At 40.9% G+C, this 19473-nt stretch overlaps 1 protein-coding gene across 2 annotated transcripts in view; it reads right to left on the bottom strand.

The window, feature by feature from the left end:
* The window catches only part of fnbp1l (formin binding protein 1-like), a 52915-nt gene that overhangs the window by 13693 nt on the left and 19749 nt on the right, over positions 1 to 19473 (bottom strand). For both annotated transcript variants that reach the window (XM_061034298.1, XM_061034297.1), the window contains exons 2-8: positions 9330 to 9445; positions 7370 to 7420; positions 6036 to 6183; positions 4740 to 4802; positions 2917 to 3021; positions 1101 to 1229; positions 343 to 489 (exon numbers count right to left, since the gene is read on the bottom strand). In XM_061034298.1, the coding sequence (XP_060890281.1) occupies positions 343 to 489; positions 1101 to 1229; positions 2917 to 3021; positions 4740 to 4802; positions 6036 to 6183; positions 7370 to 7420; positions 9330 to 9445 (759 nt within the window). The remainder of the gene's footprint in view (positions 1 to 342; positions 490 to 1100; positions 1230 to 2916; positions 3022 to 4739; positions 4803 to 6035; positions 6184 to 7369; positions 7421 to 9329; positions 9446 to 19473) is intronic.

Here is a 19473-nt window from a genome sequence, read left to right on the forward strand (position 1 = left end):
TCCTTTGGTGACTTTCATTGACAAACTTAGCAGGGCAACAAGAGTGAGTGCTGTCAGATGGGGCCCCCTTAGGGCGGTTTTCTACTTACATTGTGAAATTTGCACATTTTGGGCCACTGCTTTGGTTTAAGTTTGTGAGCCCTCAGTAGCCCCCCCCTACTAGTTTGGGGCCCCAAGCCGTTTCTAACTGATTTTTGCCTAAAGCCCCAGCAGACTCTAGAATCGCCCCTGACTCTCCTCTCAAGTCATCGCCCACAGTCTGTTAAGTTGAAGCCTCTTTATTCTGGACCGTTTCTAGTTTTTTTGCTTCTTACTACCGCCCTCCTCCTCTCTTCTACATACCTTTCGCTCATCAACAGCTTTGGCGGCAGAAACCATTCCCTCGAGACATTTGGAGACGATGGGAATGACTCTCCGCTCAGCCTCAGCAAAACATCGGTACGTCTCCCCGAGCTTCACCGTCCGACGTTCGTCCATGTCCTGCAGATTCTGTAACACAGAAGCAACCTTCTTGTTCATGTATTGTTTGTACTATCTGTATCGTTTGTTTTAATTTGTCTGTAACTGCCTAGCCCATGCTAATGTCCTGTAAATGTGACATGACTGTGGTTTATGTTTCATGTTCTGCAGAACAGGAACCTGCTGGAAAACAGTTTTTAAACTGAGTCTGGCCCGTTAAACTGTAACTTATTGTTACCTTTAAACTTTCCTGTATAATAAATGGAAAATTAAAAATGAAAGTACTCTAGATGTGTAGACTTCTCCCCTCTAGTAGGCGCCACACACCCAAACAACCAGACACAAACACAAGCAGAAAGTAAATCACAGCTTAATGATTCATAAACAGTCTTAAACCCATTATCACAAAGAAGCTAATTACCTTCAGGTTGTAAATAAATACTGGACAGTTTTGGTAAAATGGACGTGAGCTTGTAAATTGGTTTTCTAGTCTTCTGACTGTGGTGGTCACTGAATCTGAATATCAAAAATGAGGGACATTAACTGTGTCGACCAATCTGTGAGTGTGATAAAAGTCACAACAAGACAATGAACTTGTGTCACACATGGGCGTGAAGTCTGGGTTTAACTCGTTGCTTTACCTTGAAGATGTGTGGTATGGCATTGTTGAAATGTTTCCACTGCTCTCCGTTGAAGTTCTGGAGTTGAGCCGCGTACTCGTTTTTACTCTCGTCAGCCATGTGGGTCCGCAGGTAGAACTGGGCTTTGGCCTGAACAACATGGACATGAGCACAAATGTTAAGAGCTGATTTAGCTGGAGCCGCAGTGAGCACGTTTCCGTATTATACCGTAGTATTGTACTTTAAGACATACTTCAAATGAAGCTGCTAAAAGCTAATGCTAGGATAAAAGAGAGGATGCTGCATCTGATCATCTTGTTTTAAAGGACCAAAACTTACACACTGTGCCCTGGATTTCTTACTCTATTAAAACCATTGATAGAGTCTGCTTATTCAAATCTTCTCATTCAACTGAGCATTACAGTTGTCGTCACTAATTGCGGCTGCTCCCGACTCGACAACTGAAATATTTAAACAAGAAGCAGCAGCAGCGTCGATGCACATTTAGTCAGATGAATCTCTGCAGATCTCTCTTTTAGCTGCATCATTGTACAGAGTTATGCAGGAGCACGGCAGGCTGTAAAAAGTACTAAACTAGACAAAAGACAATGAATCAGAGGGCGTTTTTCAAAAGGGTTTAACCAGACGTTTTGGAAACCTAAACAGACTTGATATCAAAAAAAAGGGAGCAGAAAGGAAAGCAGGGTGCATTACTCAGGACCCTTCACACCCCCTTCACCACTCGTTTCAGCTGCTCCTCTCAGGTCGCCATCTCAGAGTATCATTGGCTAAAAAGTCAAACGTATCCCCACTGCAATACATTTTAAACAACGCTAGATAAACACTACTTTTAAACGTGCTTTGCACCTGAGCTTTTACCTACTGATGGGATTGTATGTGAGTCTAATGTGTGTGAATGTCTTCATGTTATTTAAGCCCCAAACCAAAGGTCATTTTCTGAATCTCTCCGATTCTCTCATGGGTGGATGTAGGGCTTCAGATAAATTATGAAGTGAAATTTTTAATTAACAGGGAAGTAGCTGGCTGGAAAGGTTTCAGAATTGATGCCTTTTAGCAACCTTTAACCTTCTTTATGAGGTAAAGTATGAGCTTCCTGTGAGCTGTTTCAGGGTCTGAGTTTGGTGCTAAAATCACAAAAATTAGAAATTCTATCTTGGTGACGATACATGCAAATAAATAAAAAAGCAGCCCTATTTCTAAAAACATCTCCTTTTCTTTGAATACTCAATAATTATACATGTTTCTTTAAACGTTATATAAACAGTAACTCGTCTAAAAACGATGCGTACTGGGCTGTATTTTAACCTCTCGAAGGTTTATTTTCCTACAAGCTCGAACTTAATCCACCCGGTCAAATTATACAGTGTGTGTGTTCAGGGGAAAAGAGGAGCTGCAGTGTAATTTTATAGGCTTCAATTACACACTGCTGACTTTGAGCAAGCTACGGTCAAATGAGTGATTCTGTTATCGTGCTGTGGAACTTTAAATAATGACTTTACTGTAAGAAACCAAAACAGCAGTTTGTTTTGGTTTCATGCTGGTGCTCAAGGGCGACATCTACTGAATCAAAAAGTCGCACATACTTCCTTTAAAAGGCCCGTATCATATTGACGCCTGTCCCAAATAAAGACAGGGTCATTTTCATAGACTGAAGTAAATAAAAGCCTGGGCCAGTAATATAAGTTTTACATTATTTATGTGTAAAATCATCATAACTACCATTTAAAGATACAGTGCATCAGTTATCTCTGGACAGAAAGTAAACACTGATTATAAAAATGGGGAAGTTGAGGAGACTTTATCATTTCCTCCTTACCTTCTCCACCTCAGATTTGGTGGCGTTGATGTCGTTATCTAACCGATCAAAGGTGATCTGCGATTTCTCCGCTTCTTTGCACTCTCTCTCGAACTTCCTTTTACTCTAAAAAAAAAAAAAGAAACAAACAAGGAAGAAGAAAGAGTCAAACAAAAAACCCACAAAGAGTCTTTATTCCCTTTTTTTGATTACATCATCACTTTCTCTAGTTCCAGTCTTTTCACAGAAGAGTTCACAGATAATTAAAAAAAATGAAAAAAAACATGTGAATGAAAAAAAGGAAGAAACGCCAACAAGGGAGATGAATCACACGGGGAGAGATAGTTCACTTCCTGCCAGCCCATCTGGATGACATTAGTATTAAAGGAAACACAGGGAATAGCTTGAGACAGTCCAGTCACTGAACACTCACGTTAAAGTCACGCAGACCACATATTGAAACACTCTGTGTCACACACGACTCAAACAAAGGACAAGAGGAAGAAATATACTGAGACTGGAGATTCAGTCGTCTTCAATCTAACAAATCAAGGCTAACCAGGCTAAATCAGTGATTTATTCTTAAAAGAATTTAAGGAATTTTTATTCTTAAAAAAAAAAATCCAAGAATTGTGTGTTTTAGGGTTCTTTCTAGTGTTGTAGTACCCGAGACCGGAGTGCTTGGAGACCGAGACTACACCAAGACATTTAGGGTAAGAGATCAAGACTAAGGCGTGGCCAGAACAAGACAAGACCAAGACCATAAATACAGATGAAAAATCATCTTGTGTGCAGCAGGCATGTCACCCACTGAAGACCGTAACACAGGGTAGGTTGCGGCCGTAACCAGGCGATAAAAATCAAATTATGAATGAATTAAAGTTATTTGTTCTTCAGTGAAAGAGGAGTTTTCATTCAGAAAGAGTTTGCATTCTAATCACAGAAATGACATGGAAAAAAAGCAGATCAGTGGCGGTCTTGATTTAAAATCCGGAGTCCGCCCAGTCTGAGACCGAGACAAGGCCGAGTAAAAATTATTTGGAATCCTGAGACGAGACCGAGACCTTCACAAAGTGGTCTGGAGACCGGTCTTGAGACTAAGACTCGATAAGATTTTGAGCACTACAACACTGGTTCTTTCAATGTATCGTCTTTTAAAATGTTTATTTCTTCATCTTTGTGTTCGCTTATGACTTTATAACCTGCCTGTGTTATTTTACTGCCCTTCTAAAGCACTCTGTAACTTGGATTTTGAAAAACTGCTCTCTAAATAAAGGTTATTATTTATTACTATTATAAGTGTTATAAGAGGTTGTTGTGAAAAATGCAATCGACCCAGATTGTCCTAATCCGTGCATCTCCAGTTAAAACGGATTTCATGACAGACTTCCTTTTTAACCCACAGCGAGTTGGACTTCATGTTCCCCTCCAGTGGCCTTTTTGGTGGTAAGATTGCCACTACACTTCATTTAATGTTTGATTTCATTTATATTTGATGCTCTTTTATTGTAGTGTTGTGTTGTGATGAGCAACCTGGCACCAGAGTCTCCTTCAAAGTAATAAAGTTCTACCTTATCTCATTTTATTGGCTTAAAAAGCTTTTGTTAAGAATCAGAAATGCCACATTTGTCCCTACACTACACTCTGCCGTGGGGAGTAAGGGGTTAAAAGTGGATCTCCGTTTGTCCTGAAGTCACCTTTGTTAGCATTTCTTGAATTCCTTAAAAAAACAAACAAGACGAGTACAGCTGGCGACTCCCAGCCGAGAACATTTACATTAAATGCTTAATTTCTTCTCTCCGTCCCTCCCTCCCCCCCTCCTCCTCCTCCTCCTCCACACTTACATTGTCCATCTGTTTCCAGCAATGATCCAAATACTGCTGGGCCTTCCTGCCCTCCTGTAGATGCTGGTTACACATACAGACGAACATACGTACACAAACACGGACACAGGAACACAGGAAAAGACACATAAATAGAGTGTACAGGAACACTTTCATACACACATGCACAGAACGACTGGACTTTATGTAATTTGTGTTACAGTGACATACACATGAAGACTCCCCTGGAAGGAAAAGTGCTGAGGCCGCAGTCACAGATTTACAAGAGTCCTGTGACTGAAGCAGTAAAATAAATGTGAAGAGAAAACGAGCGAGTTATCACAGAAGCAAACCTTTGTGATGACAGTGATGCATTCCTGTTTTAGAGGAGCACACTCTCTGGTTTAATATTTTTTTAAACCCACCAATTGAAAAAAAAAAAATGACCCCAGCTCAAGGTCCAGAGCGTCCCCCATGTTTCCTCATCAGTGGACAGAGGTGTGAGTTTTAAAGGAAATGGATCTGACAACATGACAGGTACATGCCGTGGTGAAAAGCTCCAGGAAAAGCTAGAGGAAGACCTCAAGTTTGAACTGTTTCATAGATTAAATGCTCCAGGAAAAGCTAAAAGTAGACATTATGTTGGAACTGTTTGGACTAGTAGGGTTGTCATGAAACCAGAACTTAAGATACTAGTACAAATCTAATGACATTGATATCTGCGTTGATACCAGAAGTTGAAGTCCTAGGATCACAATAGAGTAATTTCTTGTTTTTAACAACCAGAAAAGTCAAACTCCTGCACACTGTTGGTAATGCTACAGTTCTCTATCTTTAACAGTTTGAAACAGTTTCTGATGAGTTTTTTCCAAAACTTTGGTACTGTTTGACACAATATTGATCATTCAAAGAACAGGTACATTTTAATGGGATTTTCTTAATGCTACTACATAATGAAACAAGAAGAGGGCGCTGTTCTTCCAGAGCACATGGATCTCTACATACTGTATTTCAGCTTCATGGCCTCAGCAGATGGAGGCAGACGTAAAAGACAGATGGTCAACATAACATCCAACATATTTATCCCCTCGAGAGAATCCATACAGAAACAAAAGCACATGAGACGACTGAGAGGATACCGAGGGCGAGCAGTAACATCCGTTTCATGACAGGAGAGGAAGCAACAAGTTTTCTAAGAAATGTGCTCTTACTTATGAAAGGTTGCATTTATGAATCAATCCTTGCGGCTTGTGTTTCACTTTTCACTCAGTTACACATGCAGAGAGTGGTGATGTAAGACGTCGTCAGGGTACTCACGTGCTTCCTCTCAGTTTTGAGGTCTTGGCTGTACCTCATCAGCTCTCCGTACACCTTATGAGCCATCTCCTCGGCAACCACCTCCCGCTGACCGGCAAAGTCGTTCAGTTCATTCAGTACAGAGTAGAAGGACAGACACGATGTGAACCTGCACAACACATGCACATTCAAAACGTTATTAAGACTTCAGGTGACATTTTTCCTGTATGACATGTGACTGCAGTCATACAGCGTTGATTAAAGATTCTAAGAAACATAATTAGTCTGTTTTGACTATTATATTATTGCATAAATCCTGCACAAGTTTAGCTTCAGCAATGACTAAATCTTCCCTTCTATGATATTCAAATACAAATTCAAATTCTTATCTTGTTCTTTGTAACGATTTGCATTTTTCCAGCGAGCCCCTTTAGTCGTCATTCTTAGTGTCAGAGTTACTAGATCTGTTTTATAATAACTTACACTGCCAAAAACCGTCAGCAAGTTAATATCTGCATGCTCATGGTCACTTTGTGTTACACACAGACTGTAAATATTAAAGGATGAAGCCTGAGTGATGTCACCCATCTGTTCCTGCAGGGGGCTGCGGAGCCTCATCGGCAGCAGCCGCCACGTTGGAAATCCTGTCTCAGCCTAACTTTCAGTCAACATAACGACAGGCTGAGAGCTGGAGCTGAGGCGGGTTTTAAGATTCTTGGTGAACCGTAACATCACCCCCACCTGTCAATTATGTCAGCTACGCGCCTAACTATGGATAACACGTATTGTTCGTAAAATCATAACATTGCTGTTTTAAAAAAATTCACCCCCCCGTACAGTGTGTGTTCATGATGACAATAACTAATCAGACCTATTTCATTTTTTGTACCAAGCTTTAAACATGTTGATTAATGCTGTGTGAACGTCTTTTTTTGCCTGCTGTGTGTCTGTGACTTCCTGTTTTTCAGGAGCCCGCCTCTAGTGGACACTCAACGAACTACAGGAGTCTGCACTTCTGCATTTGCTTCAAGTCCGGAGGTTGCCGCTTAGTTTTACACTTTATGTTATTTAATGCAATGACATCATCAGTGAGTGAGTGGCCTAAAACCGCAGCTCACTGATCTGTTGTTGTATGACCAAATGAATGGTTACTTGCAGATTGACAGAACATGCAAAAACACATCAAGCACAAGATTCCAGATCCTCTGAACACAGGGTCAAACATTATTTACAGCATCAAAAAATATTAAAAAAATTGTAGCATATGGCTTGTTTTTTTGTACAGCCTGCAGGTGTCAAATTAATCAATAAATAAAAGAGAATGAATGAGAGCGAACTGTCTGACGTTTACTGACCTCGGTTCTTCATCTTTAGAGCGTTTGGGACAGTACTTCTTCACCAAGCTCCTGAAAAGAGAGAGAGAGAGAGAGAGAGAGAGAGAGAGAGAGAGAGAGAGAGAGAGAGAGAGAGAGAGAGAGAGAGAGAGAGAGAGAGAGAGCGCGTTGGTTAAAAATACTGTCTGATATTTTTCTGCCAAACAACAGAGAGAAAGGTACGCAGACAAGAGGCAGACAGAGATGCATGCACGAGGGGGGGGGGGGGGGGGGTCGGGGTTCTCCTTGTTTCATGAAAGATGAATCAAAGATTAAGAACATCAAAGTCTCTGCTTCTTCACTCCTTCAGGCTCTGACAAAAAAAAGACTTCAGTAAACTAGCGAGTTCAAGATTTTACTAGAAAGCCGAGACATTTTTGTGTGTCTGTCTGTGTGTGTGTCTGTGTCTGTGTGTGTGTGTGTGTGTGTGTGTGTGTGTGTGTGTGTGTGTGTGTGTGTGTGTGTGTGTGTGTATATCTGTTTGTGTGTGTTTGTGGCTTCATGAATTATTCTCCACATGTATGTGTAAATGTTCAAACATCCACAAACACACAGAGCTCTATCTTTGATCATTCTGCATCGAGCATGAAGGGAGTCCCCCTCTTCGAAATGAAAAAAAAACAACCACTGGGACTCTTCTGGTTTTTAAAGACTGTTGCTCGATTTAGCTTGTTGAATTGTCTCAACACCTGTTTAAGAATTGGATTAAAGCCAAAAGATAAATACATTAAAGTAGTAGTCATCTTGCATTTCAGTATTCATCTGACTTCTTTGTGTGTTGAACAGAAGGTAGTAAACTGCTTGTTTGATATCTGCACCAAGATGCACAGATCCTCTTTTTTTCAGTTCTGATCCGATTCCGAAACACATGTGCCGACACTGATTACAAACACACGTACAAACAGGAAGCAGCAACAAATTTGCACATCTGTTGAAGTGTGAGAGTTGTACTTTTGATCATATTGAAGGAGCGGTTCCATCTCTTCTGAACGTCGTCATGGAGACGATTTGAGGACACTTCTTTACAGTCTTCAAAGTGAGACTGTACGAGCTGAGAATGTTTAAAGTGCCCAACCATCTGTCTTGATCAGTGAGGTGGCGCCTTCAGACTGATATCAGATATATAAATTACGGCAATATCTCGAAATCAAAACGGGTATTGTGTGATTTTTGCTAGAATCAAATCTAAGCACAAGTTTTAGTTTTTACATGTAAACCTCTTCTGTATTTTTCATGACGAAGTGCTGCTAATGTTTCAGATATACCATTACCATTTCAACTCCAGTGTTATGTGTAAAGACAGATCATGTCCCATCATTTCATGGCATTTACGTCCAGATCAGACTTCAGGGTATGATCCCAACCTGCACATTTTACATGTCAAGTTCGCATGGAAAAAAAAGCACACCGCCTGGGGTCATGAACAGAAACCAAAGCTGCTCTTTGTTGCTTCACTTCCCAGCTTAAAATATCTATCTTGTCAGATTGTTTTGCCCTCTCTTCTTTGGTTCGATATTCTCTAAAATGTGTGAAGTGAAGTGAAGTCTGCCTCTAGTCTGTGCAGTCTCTCTGCCAAGACGACAAGATAGGAATATGATGGGATAGAAAAAGTGTGTGTAGTGTGATTCAGGCAGACATTTTTCTTTCTAGGTCAACATGCAAAACATTAAAGGAATTAAACATGATGTCGGCGAGGTCCTTTTAATGCTGAGCTTCTCTGTAACATGTACCGCTGTGCATATGTGTTAGGATGGAGAAAATATCACATCAGCAGTGGGAGACGTTTGTTATGAAATACTGAGATTTAGGGAAAAAAGATCTGATGGCAGCGTCAATCGCACCAATTTTGTAGAAGACAGAAACAGCAGTGCAGTGGGTTGGAGTGTGAGTGTGTGTGTGTGTGTGTGTGTGTGTGTGTGTGTGTGTGTGTGTGTGTTCGTACCGTAGCTGCTTGGCGTAGTTCTGCTCTATGTCCAGCCTCTCCTTGACAAACTTTGCGTAGCGCTCGAGAAAGTCGATCCCCCACTGAGTGTGTTTGTCCAGATTATCAAACTGGTCCTGAAGATGGAAAGAAGACAGAAAAAAAGGGAGAAACGTCAATTTAATTCAGATTAACTATGATGGGAAATAAGTATCAAATAGTACTGATTTTGCACGCTTGAATCACATCTGGAAGGAGGAGCTGAAAGAAAAGCAGAGCTGCATGGAAAACTGCCTTTGTCTTTCTGACATGTTGGGGTAAAAACTGCTGACTCGGCAGTCTGTCAGCCTGAATACAAGTCTCTTCTTATTCACACAAATAAAATACACATGTCCTCCAGCGAGTCACTCAGGGGTAAGTGTGTTTCTTGTCTGCCATGTATGAGTCTCATATAACACACCAAATGTACACCCACAAATTAAATACATGACATGCAGATTCAATTCACAGTTTATAATGAACAAAACATTGAAATTCAACCAAAGAAAAGTTAGAAAAATGTTGGTTTTGCTGGCTGATATACTTCTTTACAGACATAAAATCAGAATCGGACTAAATTGGAATATATGGATCTCTATCAAATAAAACATGGTTGCCGAAAGATAAAGAAAAATAAATAAACATAGCAACGATTATCACGCACATGCGACGATCCCATCACATAGTGAATCAGTCATCTGTGTCAGTGTGTGTGTGTGCATCCAGGATAGATGGACTGTCAAGAATGCGTTTGATCATCTGGAAAAACACAATCATTTACAGCTCCTGAACGCACGCACGCACGCACGCATGCACGCACGCACGCACGCACGCACAGTTGTGTCTGGACAGTATCGTATCAGATTTTGGTAGAGTTTAGGGTCAATATCACAATTTCTAATCACATTAAAGTTGTATCCTTTTGGGGTTTGTACACAGACTAGAGACACATATTAGTGTTAGAGAAACATGGTGAAGTGTATTTGACCTTTAAATGGTTCCCATCAGCCTTAAAACTTGCTAAGTGCGTATTGCCCCCTGGTGTTTACAAAGACAAAAAGCAAAATAACAAATAATGATTGATGAAAAAGCTCCTACACCTTGCTTTGGAAATATGATGGCTAAAATATGTAAAGGTACACAAAGAGTTGTTTTCAGGCTTAACACAAGCAATATAGAAAACCTTTGTTGTAAAATGTTCAATGCAGTGCTCTATTCCCCAATGAGACAAATCCACACCTGGTGACGGCCGAGCACACACACACGCACACGCGCACACACACACGCACACACGTAAGTGCTTTGTTTAAAAGCATCTCAATTGTGGTAATAAGGAAGGAGCAGCTGCAGCAGCTTTACTCTCGATTCTCCCACCAGACTGGAGATCAAATCTGTACCCTTCCAGTTCAAAGCTAACATAGACCACGACTACCCACTGACTACAGAAGATTTCTGTTTCTGTGTTTTAATTGAAAAACAACAAAAGGGTCCTGGTCTCAGTCAGCATAGTGAAACATCAGACGGGTCAACACATCACCTGTCCTGTGCTGGAGGTAGAGATAAGCCACTCCTCTCATTGACACGGCAACAGAATCATTACGCCTGCGTAGTTTGCTGCCCCGGCTACAGCTACATGTGCATTGTCTGACTTTTTGTGTATTTGTGTGCGTGTCTGTGCCAACTCAAACAGAGGCCGCAGCTGAAGCAAATAAGTGTTGCTAAGGGGAAATACGAGACAGCTGACCTGCTTGTTAGTTCAGTTATCATTTTCTCCAAACACAAAGAGTGCAGGGAGGCTGTAAGTGCAACACAGAGCGGCATTGTGTCTTCAGTCACAGCCATTGTGTGTAGGCAAGAGTGCTTAAAGAAGCAAAATCATCTGTTTGCAGGGGTGAGTGGATGAGCAGTTCTGTTGTGCGGGTGTGTTATAGCAGAGCTTCTTATCCCAAAGGACAAGGACTTGATTGCTCTACTTAAGGGTCCTCGAGCAAGACATTGAATCTCATGTCTCAGTGGCATTTTGGTCCAGTTGAGGTGGCGTCTGTTGTAAATGGCTCTGTTGTAAAATGTATAATGAGTAAAGTATCATGGAATAATACATGAAAGTTAAAAAACAAACAATTAAAGCTAACAATAATGTGGATACATGGATGTAAAAAGTAAAATAAACACAAATAAGCTGTTAACATATTTTGATTATGTGTCTCTGTATCAGCCTAATAGATATATCCGTGTAGCTTTAGTTCAAGTTGCCCTCGGCTCAGTCTTGAGATTGCTCCTTAGCTTTAAGAATGGACCTCTTTATGTCTTCTTATAATATACAATTTGCTCATTTAAAACACTTCTATCTCTGGTCATATTTTCTTTGGGGGAAGCAATGAGGCAGATCTTAGTTTGAGGGATTAGATCATCTACACAGCTATGGACTAGCAATTAATAGAATTAGTGACAGGATAATGGCAACAAAGGCAGATAGATGAGGTTGATGCAGTTGTAAAAATCACATTAGTCAGGGCAAAGCTGAAAAACTATGATATCAGACTCAATGCAGTGAAACAAAGCTGCAACTCTGTCTGATTATCAGACTTTACATTTAGCTGCATTTGTTCAGCAAACTTTAATATGAATTTAGTAAAAAAAAAACAAATGATAATCATACCTGTTTTGATAGCACACTAACAAAAACACAAGCTCTAGTCAATCAACATTAGCTAATTTCTTGTTTTTAATTAACAGAAATTGCTGACAGACTCCTGCCTACTGTCTTAATTGCACAAATACATTTTAGACAGTGCTCTCCCTTTTGCTCACAGGAAGAAAAAAAAAAGTGGTCTGCAACCTTGACAGTCAAAAAAGCCACCATCAGTCAAAAACATTCTGACTACTGGGACACTTAAAAACATGCCACTGTTTTAAATCAAATCAATGGTGGGGCGAAACATAGACTGCCAAAGCAGACAGCATCCACTGGTGTGTGTGAGGCCTGATGTCAGTTTTTTTTGTTTTTTTTTCACCAGAGAGAAAGAAGCTGAAAAAGATCTTAGTGCTGCAAACAAATGATGCCAATTTCAAGCATACACAAAGATTCATCGGCAAGAAGATGTGACAAATAACAGACAGTGACAGAGAAAAGCAGCTGCTCTGCAGGATGCTACACATAAACATGGCTGTTTTCTGTTTAGTCACTATCATGCTCTGAAAACAGGCAGACTACTGTGATGAACAAAGGACCCCAACATGGCAGAACAAACCAGTTACAGACGGGATCATGTGCTGGCAGAGTGAACAGCATCCACTCGTCTGAATGAGGTCTAAGGCCAGTTTTCAGCAGAGAGAAAGAAGCTGAAAAAGATCCCAGTTCTGCAAAAACTGCTGCCAATTTCAAGCATATTTTGTCATCCAAACACAAAGACTTAGCCCCAAAAATGTGACAAATGACAGACTGCAACATGAAAGCTGTGTTTCTGCTCTGTCACTATCAACCTGCAGCTCTGGTTGCCTCGTGTGAATGCCCGCCAGCTCGTCAGTTAGCATCCTGGCCCCTGCTAACGGGCCTCTTCACCTCCTTTTAGCCAGCGTGTCTGCCTGTGGTTGCATCAGCCTTTGTGACGGTGTCTATGAATAAGTAATGGAGTATGAGCTCATGCTGTAGTTTGTGGCACGCTGAGCGCAGGCTGGCTCACTGGGGGAAATGACAACATCTTTGGGCTCTGGGTAAAAAAAAGAGTGGGGGGAGGAGGAGGAGGATGATGGTTTGAGCAGAGCTGAGAGAGTCTGGTAGCCCACGCTGCTGCAGCACCTGCACTGTAACTGAGCCTCTACAGGAAGTCATCCAGGATCTGGATTTTGTCCGGCATCCAGGCCTCCCAACTGTGGAAGTATTATGTCGTAAAGGTCAGCAGATGCTAACTTGCTAATAATGAAAGAGTGGCCCGACACATATAATCCTATTGGGTCAGCAGGTATATTTGTTTTCCTTCTTAATAAATCTAGTAGTAAAAGAACGTTTGGCATGACCAGTTAAGCCTCCGGCAAATTCAACCGAGGCTTTTGTGATCTTGCATGCAGGATTTTAAAAAACTAAATGCAATCTAATTGTGAAGAGTATCTGTTTAAAAAAAATAACTTACATGGGGATTAAATGCTTTCTTCATCCATTGCAGCTATGAGAAAGTTAAAAAATCTATGTAGCTCATCACTCGGTTGACTTTGTTATTCATTGACCAGAGCATAAGGAAAAAGTGTTTAACAATGAAACTAGCCTTTACAAAGTTGTTGCTTATGGCCATTTAAAATGCTGAATATAACCACAACTCCCATTAGGGGCTCACCTACAAGTCAAGCACAGATTCAAATCTATTTTTCTGAATTATTACAAAGAAATAGTTCAACATTAACGCCTTCACAAACACAACAATAACACCAGAGTTTCATCATCATATCAGGGGCATGGGCTACAAACTTGGCCCCTCCTAGTGGGGGTCATCGCCCCCCAGAAGCGCACTCCCACTGCAGGACATGTAGTGTTTGTCACCTGCGACTGCCTGTCATTGGCTGGGGGAAAACACACCAGCTCCTCCCCGCCCAGAAACGTCCCGAGTCCACCAAAACAAATCAGAACATGACAGGCTCTCTGCAGACACAGTCACCACCACACATGTATGGAGGCCCATAAGTGAGGATTGAGCAGCCTTACTTTTGTATAAGTCTGTGTTTTATGTTTTAAGAAAAAGCTACTTACTCTTTAGTCTTGTGTTAACCGCAAACATTATCCAGAGCATGACTAAAACCCATCAAAACTAAAAAGAAATGTGGGATGAGGGAATTAGAATTTAAAAATCTTACTCTTAGGATTTAATACTGCAACTTTGCAGCATTGATACCCTCATATTTTGGTGAATACAAAAATGATAAGATATCAGTTAGCAGTCATAAAAATGCTCATCCTTCTGCACTTTCATTGTCTTACATGCAACTCACAATAAATCTTTGACATGGACAAAATAAATAAATAGAAATGTTTCTGGCAATGTGCTGTTAATCGCCTTGCTGACACCTACCCTGTGTCAGAGTTGTCGCTATAAAGAAAGAATCAATCTTGTTGCTGTTGGTCAAAATTGGTTAAATTCAGTCTGATTCAGCACCAGCTACAAACTCCCTGAATGTGCTTTCAGGACTTCACAAAATGAGGTTGTCTAACTTGGGCTCATTCCACTGTGACTGACCGATTAGATTTTGTTTCCATCTCAGATTCAAACTCAAAAATTGGGGCACAGCAGGTCTGCTTCTGATCCTTTTCTCACCCACAAAGACACCGGCGTGCCTTAATGAGCTTCGATCTCAGGGTGAGAGAATAAATTAGTCATTTAGCTCCCAGACTGAGAGCGTTGAAGTCGACGCCCTGTAACCAATCAGACAGCCAGACAGCCCCTCCTCACCCAATCAGAGAGCCAGTCGGCCTGAGTGCATTCCTTTGGAGAGCGGGTAATTAGCATAGAAAATGCTGCAAGGACAAAGGATTAATTACTGAGGCATTCCAGAGCACAGAGCACAGTACACACACGCACGCACGCACGCACGCACGCATGCACGCACGCACGCACACACACACGCACACACACACAACCTCAGAGACTCGCCCCCACACATGGCAGAGACTGGGTGGGAAATGTCAACTTGTCTGAAACACTGGCATCACTCTCAAGATCCCCCCGGCTCCGTCTGCACTGTGTGTGTGTGTGTGTGTGTGTGTGTGTGTGTCTCTGTGTGTGTTGTATTTACTGTCTACGTTTGTTCATCTTCCTCGAAAAACAACCAGAAAACATCTTCCAAGAATTTGAAGCTGGGTGTACACAGGATTTGTGTGTGTGTGTGTGTGTGTGTGTGTGTGTGTGTGTGTGTGAGGTGAAAGAGAGAGTGTAAGGGAGGAGGAGGAGGGTATTAGGAAAGGGATTTTAGGAGGGGAGGTAAGAAAAACAAGAGGAAAGCAGGAGGAGTAGAGGTCTGCATCAGTGTGTGACAAACATTATTTTTGTTCACCGGTTGCATAACAACAATTCTTTTGGTACGATTTTTGCTTTTATTAGATGGAACAGCTGAAGAGAGACAGGAAATGTTGGGAGTAGAGAGATGGGGGGGGGGATGACATACAGCAAACCCACGGCCGCTGCGACAAGGACTGTAGCCTCCGCACATGGAGCACGCTTACTAATATGTTTATGTAGTTTTTAGATCATGCATATCGCTCAATGTGAAGTAATGTTTGATCAGTTACACCTTTATCAAAAAACAAACAGAATAAGACCAACTTCCAACCTGAATTAGAACACAATCGTTAAAGGCAATCACTAAAGATTTCATGTGATTTGTTCAAAATAGAAGCAGAAACAATTTAACTGGCTGGAAGCGTTGTTGTCTCTATGAAACTGCCGCAGGAGAAGCTACATTTGTTTCTTTCTTGTGACCACCGGAAAGCCAATTTTATAACAGTCAAACACAAAAAAGCAGCTTAAAGATACTTGCACCAGGGAGCGCCAATAGCCTAGCGCTTATGTCCCACGCCCCATAGCAGCGGCCGTGGGTTCGAATCCAACCTCGGCCTTTTGCTGATGCCGTTTTCTGCGTCTGGAATAATATTGAACATTGTGTCTGATCATAGAGGTATGACCAGATACAGACAATTTAACCTCCATGTAACTTTGTTTAATGTTGCTTTGTTAAGTCTCCAAAATGCTATTAGCCTCTAGCTTTGTGCTGCAAATTGGCACTCAACCTAACATGACCTAACATTTGAGACAAGCTGGTGATTAAAGTACTTCAGTGTTAACATCAGTTTTAAATTAGGTGTTTACACTGCTTTATCGACGCCCTGTAAACACACACAAACACACACACACACGTCTATCACTCTTATTTGTTCTGCCCTGCAGGATCTATCTTTGTCTTTCTTTCCCCTGCAGTAAAAGAAACCACGGCGTGTTTGTAGCACTTTACACAAACACACTAAAACTGGCTTTACACACAAGCCTCAGAGGAAAAATGTGATTCACAGTCGTTCAAGTTACAGATTATGTTAACGGATTTAAACTATGATTCAGAGAGTGATTCTCAGGGATCATCAGTTTGGAGAAGCTTCACTTCAGCAGACAGGAAATCCATGACTCCATGTTTGACTCCATTCACACTGACCAGTGCATTAAAACTAAATCGCATTAATTGTGGCTATGAGTGCATCCCTTAAGAACACAGGGTCAAAAAGGATCCATTGATCGGTTCACCAATTCAAACAGTCAATTTGAGCTAGATAACTGGACGATTCTTCTTCTTATGTCAGAGCTGAAGCTCCTGTTTGTAGGGTTAACTGTTGAGTTAGATGGTTATCACTTGTTTTCAGCTCAGCCTTCACAGCAAACGCTCAGTTTTTGTCTATCTATTTTACACATTGTGTGTTTCCATTACAACAAACCCTCCTAAAATGCCAAAATTAAAGTGTACATTTTAGCTATAGCTCACAGTAATTGTCACAATGTTCTTCATATTTATTAATAATGATAATACTCGTGGGTTTGTTTGAGTCCCTCCTAACCCAAAATAAATTCAAAACACTGTTTTTTTTTCACCACTAAATTGGCACCAATTAATCTAAGTAGCAGATAAGTAGCTTGAGCTTCACCTGACTGTATCAACACTGTGTGAAATGAGGTCCAGTCCAAAAGGTAAAATGTATGCATGCTAATTGAGAAAGCATTGCAAATTAGCATAAAATAATTTGTCTTTTTTTTATTGAAATAAAATCAGATTTTTGCTGTGGGTTTATTGCAATTTCTCATATCCAATTACAATGGAATAGTGACTAAATGTACAGCCAGCTATATTCACCATGAGTCTTTAACCAGCTGTCGTGAGGATAACCAGTCATCAAAACTTTTCAAAGCTATGCTTCCAGATTATTTCAAATCATCTCGTCAATTTGAACTATTTTTTTTAACTAAACGTCTGGATCTTAAGTCATCAGTGAAGCTTTTCCTCACGCTAACTGGGCCATCTTTTATTGTACAAAGAGAGGACCCATCAGGAGGTCAAAAGTCAGTCAAACATTAACTTAACCCTGCTACTAAAACTGAATTTTATCTCCGCTAGAATAATCCTTCAAAAGTTGGCAGAAGCAACGGCTGAAACTTTAAGATTGCTAATAAGTAAATAACACAGAATTCATTAAACTAATTTGTGGTTTAGGTGCACCATTCAAGTCGTGTTCTGAAATGCTGACCTCTACAAAAAGGCCATAAATCAGTGATAGTCACACTCTAAAAGTCAGGAGTTGGTCAACACATAACAAGCTGTTTTGCTGACTGTAGAAACAAAAACACCTGGTTAAAAGAAGAAGAGGAGCACTTAGAGAGACACAGGACACTGTGTACATGTGTGTGTCATGTGTTGATAATAAACATGGATGTCAGTGACTCTTCTGACCTCATTCACCACAATAAACGCTCTGTTCCTGAAGCAAGCCAAGCATACATACTGTCTCTCTTTAAATTCTGTTCAGGCCACTCAATGACACATACAGGGGTTGAGATAAAAAGCTATATATTATACCAAAACTTTATTTTACTCCAAAAGAAAACAACTTTTCCATGATATATATTCCTGGTGTATGGCGTCTCAGTGACAAGATGGCAGCGTTTAAGTAGTGCCATGTAGACCTGCAGTACGAAAAGGAAGACAGACAACTCATCCAAAGACAGCATGCACCAAGCAAATGATGAGGCTGTGAGAACTTTCCCCAGTGGCAAAAAAAAAAAAAAATATTACAACTTTCTTATAAAACGCCTTGCTTCAAATTAGCGTTACAAAAAGAAATGGTGGAAAATAAAAAATTGTCATTGTTGTCTCTTTTGAATATACGTAACTAGATACAAATAACATCTTTGGCTTGTCATGTAATTTATATTTTTCACCCGAAATCCTCAGCATTCAGCAACAGTTCACTCATTGGTCAACCAACTTAAACATCAGTCTATTTTTTTTGTATCACAAGAAACAATTTGGATGTGGTGTTTCTGGAGCTAAATTAATTTGGATTAATTTCAATGCGAATATGCAGCAGCAAAATCAACTCCCCAAGATCAAGCACCCTGTGCAGCTTTGAAGGAGAACCACCACATCCAAACTGTTTCAGTGAAGATTAAGTGAGAAGAGCCAACGTCACATTTAATGTGAGGGGATTAGTCAGGAATATCAGGTTTTTTACGATCTGCCAACAGCATAAAAAACTGCTGAATCAACTGTAGTCCACTGACTCCCATTCCTAAAACTGAGGACCCTACTCTAGGCCAGTCCTGCTATATTTACTATCCTGTGTGTGGAGAACACGCGCGCACGCACACACGCGCACACACACACACACACACACACACACACACACACACACACACACACACACACACACACACACACACACACACACACACACACACACACACACACACACACACACACACACACACACACACACACACACACACACACACACACACACACACACACACACACACACACACACACACACACACAAACGAGAGCCTGACCGATTAATCAGACGGCCGATAATATTGGCCGATATCAACGCATCACGTGTCTATCAATATCGGCTTATTTTTATCTCTGATATGTGCTGATATGACTAGGTTTAGGTAGGTAGCTTTTGTTCAACTGTAAAAATAAAATGAAAAATTCTTGTCTTCATTATATATATATTTATTTCACAGCATTTGAAGGATCAACTCAAAGAATGTGTGTGTGTATCTATCTCTAAATGTTTAAGATAGATCTAAGAAGTTTATCAGATAATATATCGGTATCTGAACTTTTTTCTCTCCCTAATATCGGTATCATCCCCAAAAATCCCATATCGGTCAGGGCCAATCACACACACACACACACACACACACACACACACACACACACACACACACACACACACACACACACACACACACACACACACACACACACACACACACACACACACACACACACACACACACACACCTGGGCACTCCTGTATGTGGGCAGCTCGTCAGGTTTCAAGCAACCTGATCCCTTGCATTGTCTTGCTCTCCTT

This window comes from Labrus mixtus, chromosome 3 (genome assembly GCF_963584025.1).
Source record: "Labrus mixtus chromosome 3, fLabMix1.1, whole genome shotgun sequence".
NCBI lineage: Eukaryota > Metazoa > Chordata > Actinopteri > Labriformes > Labridae > Labrus > Labrus mixtus.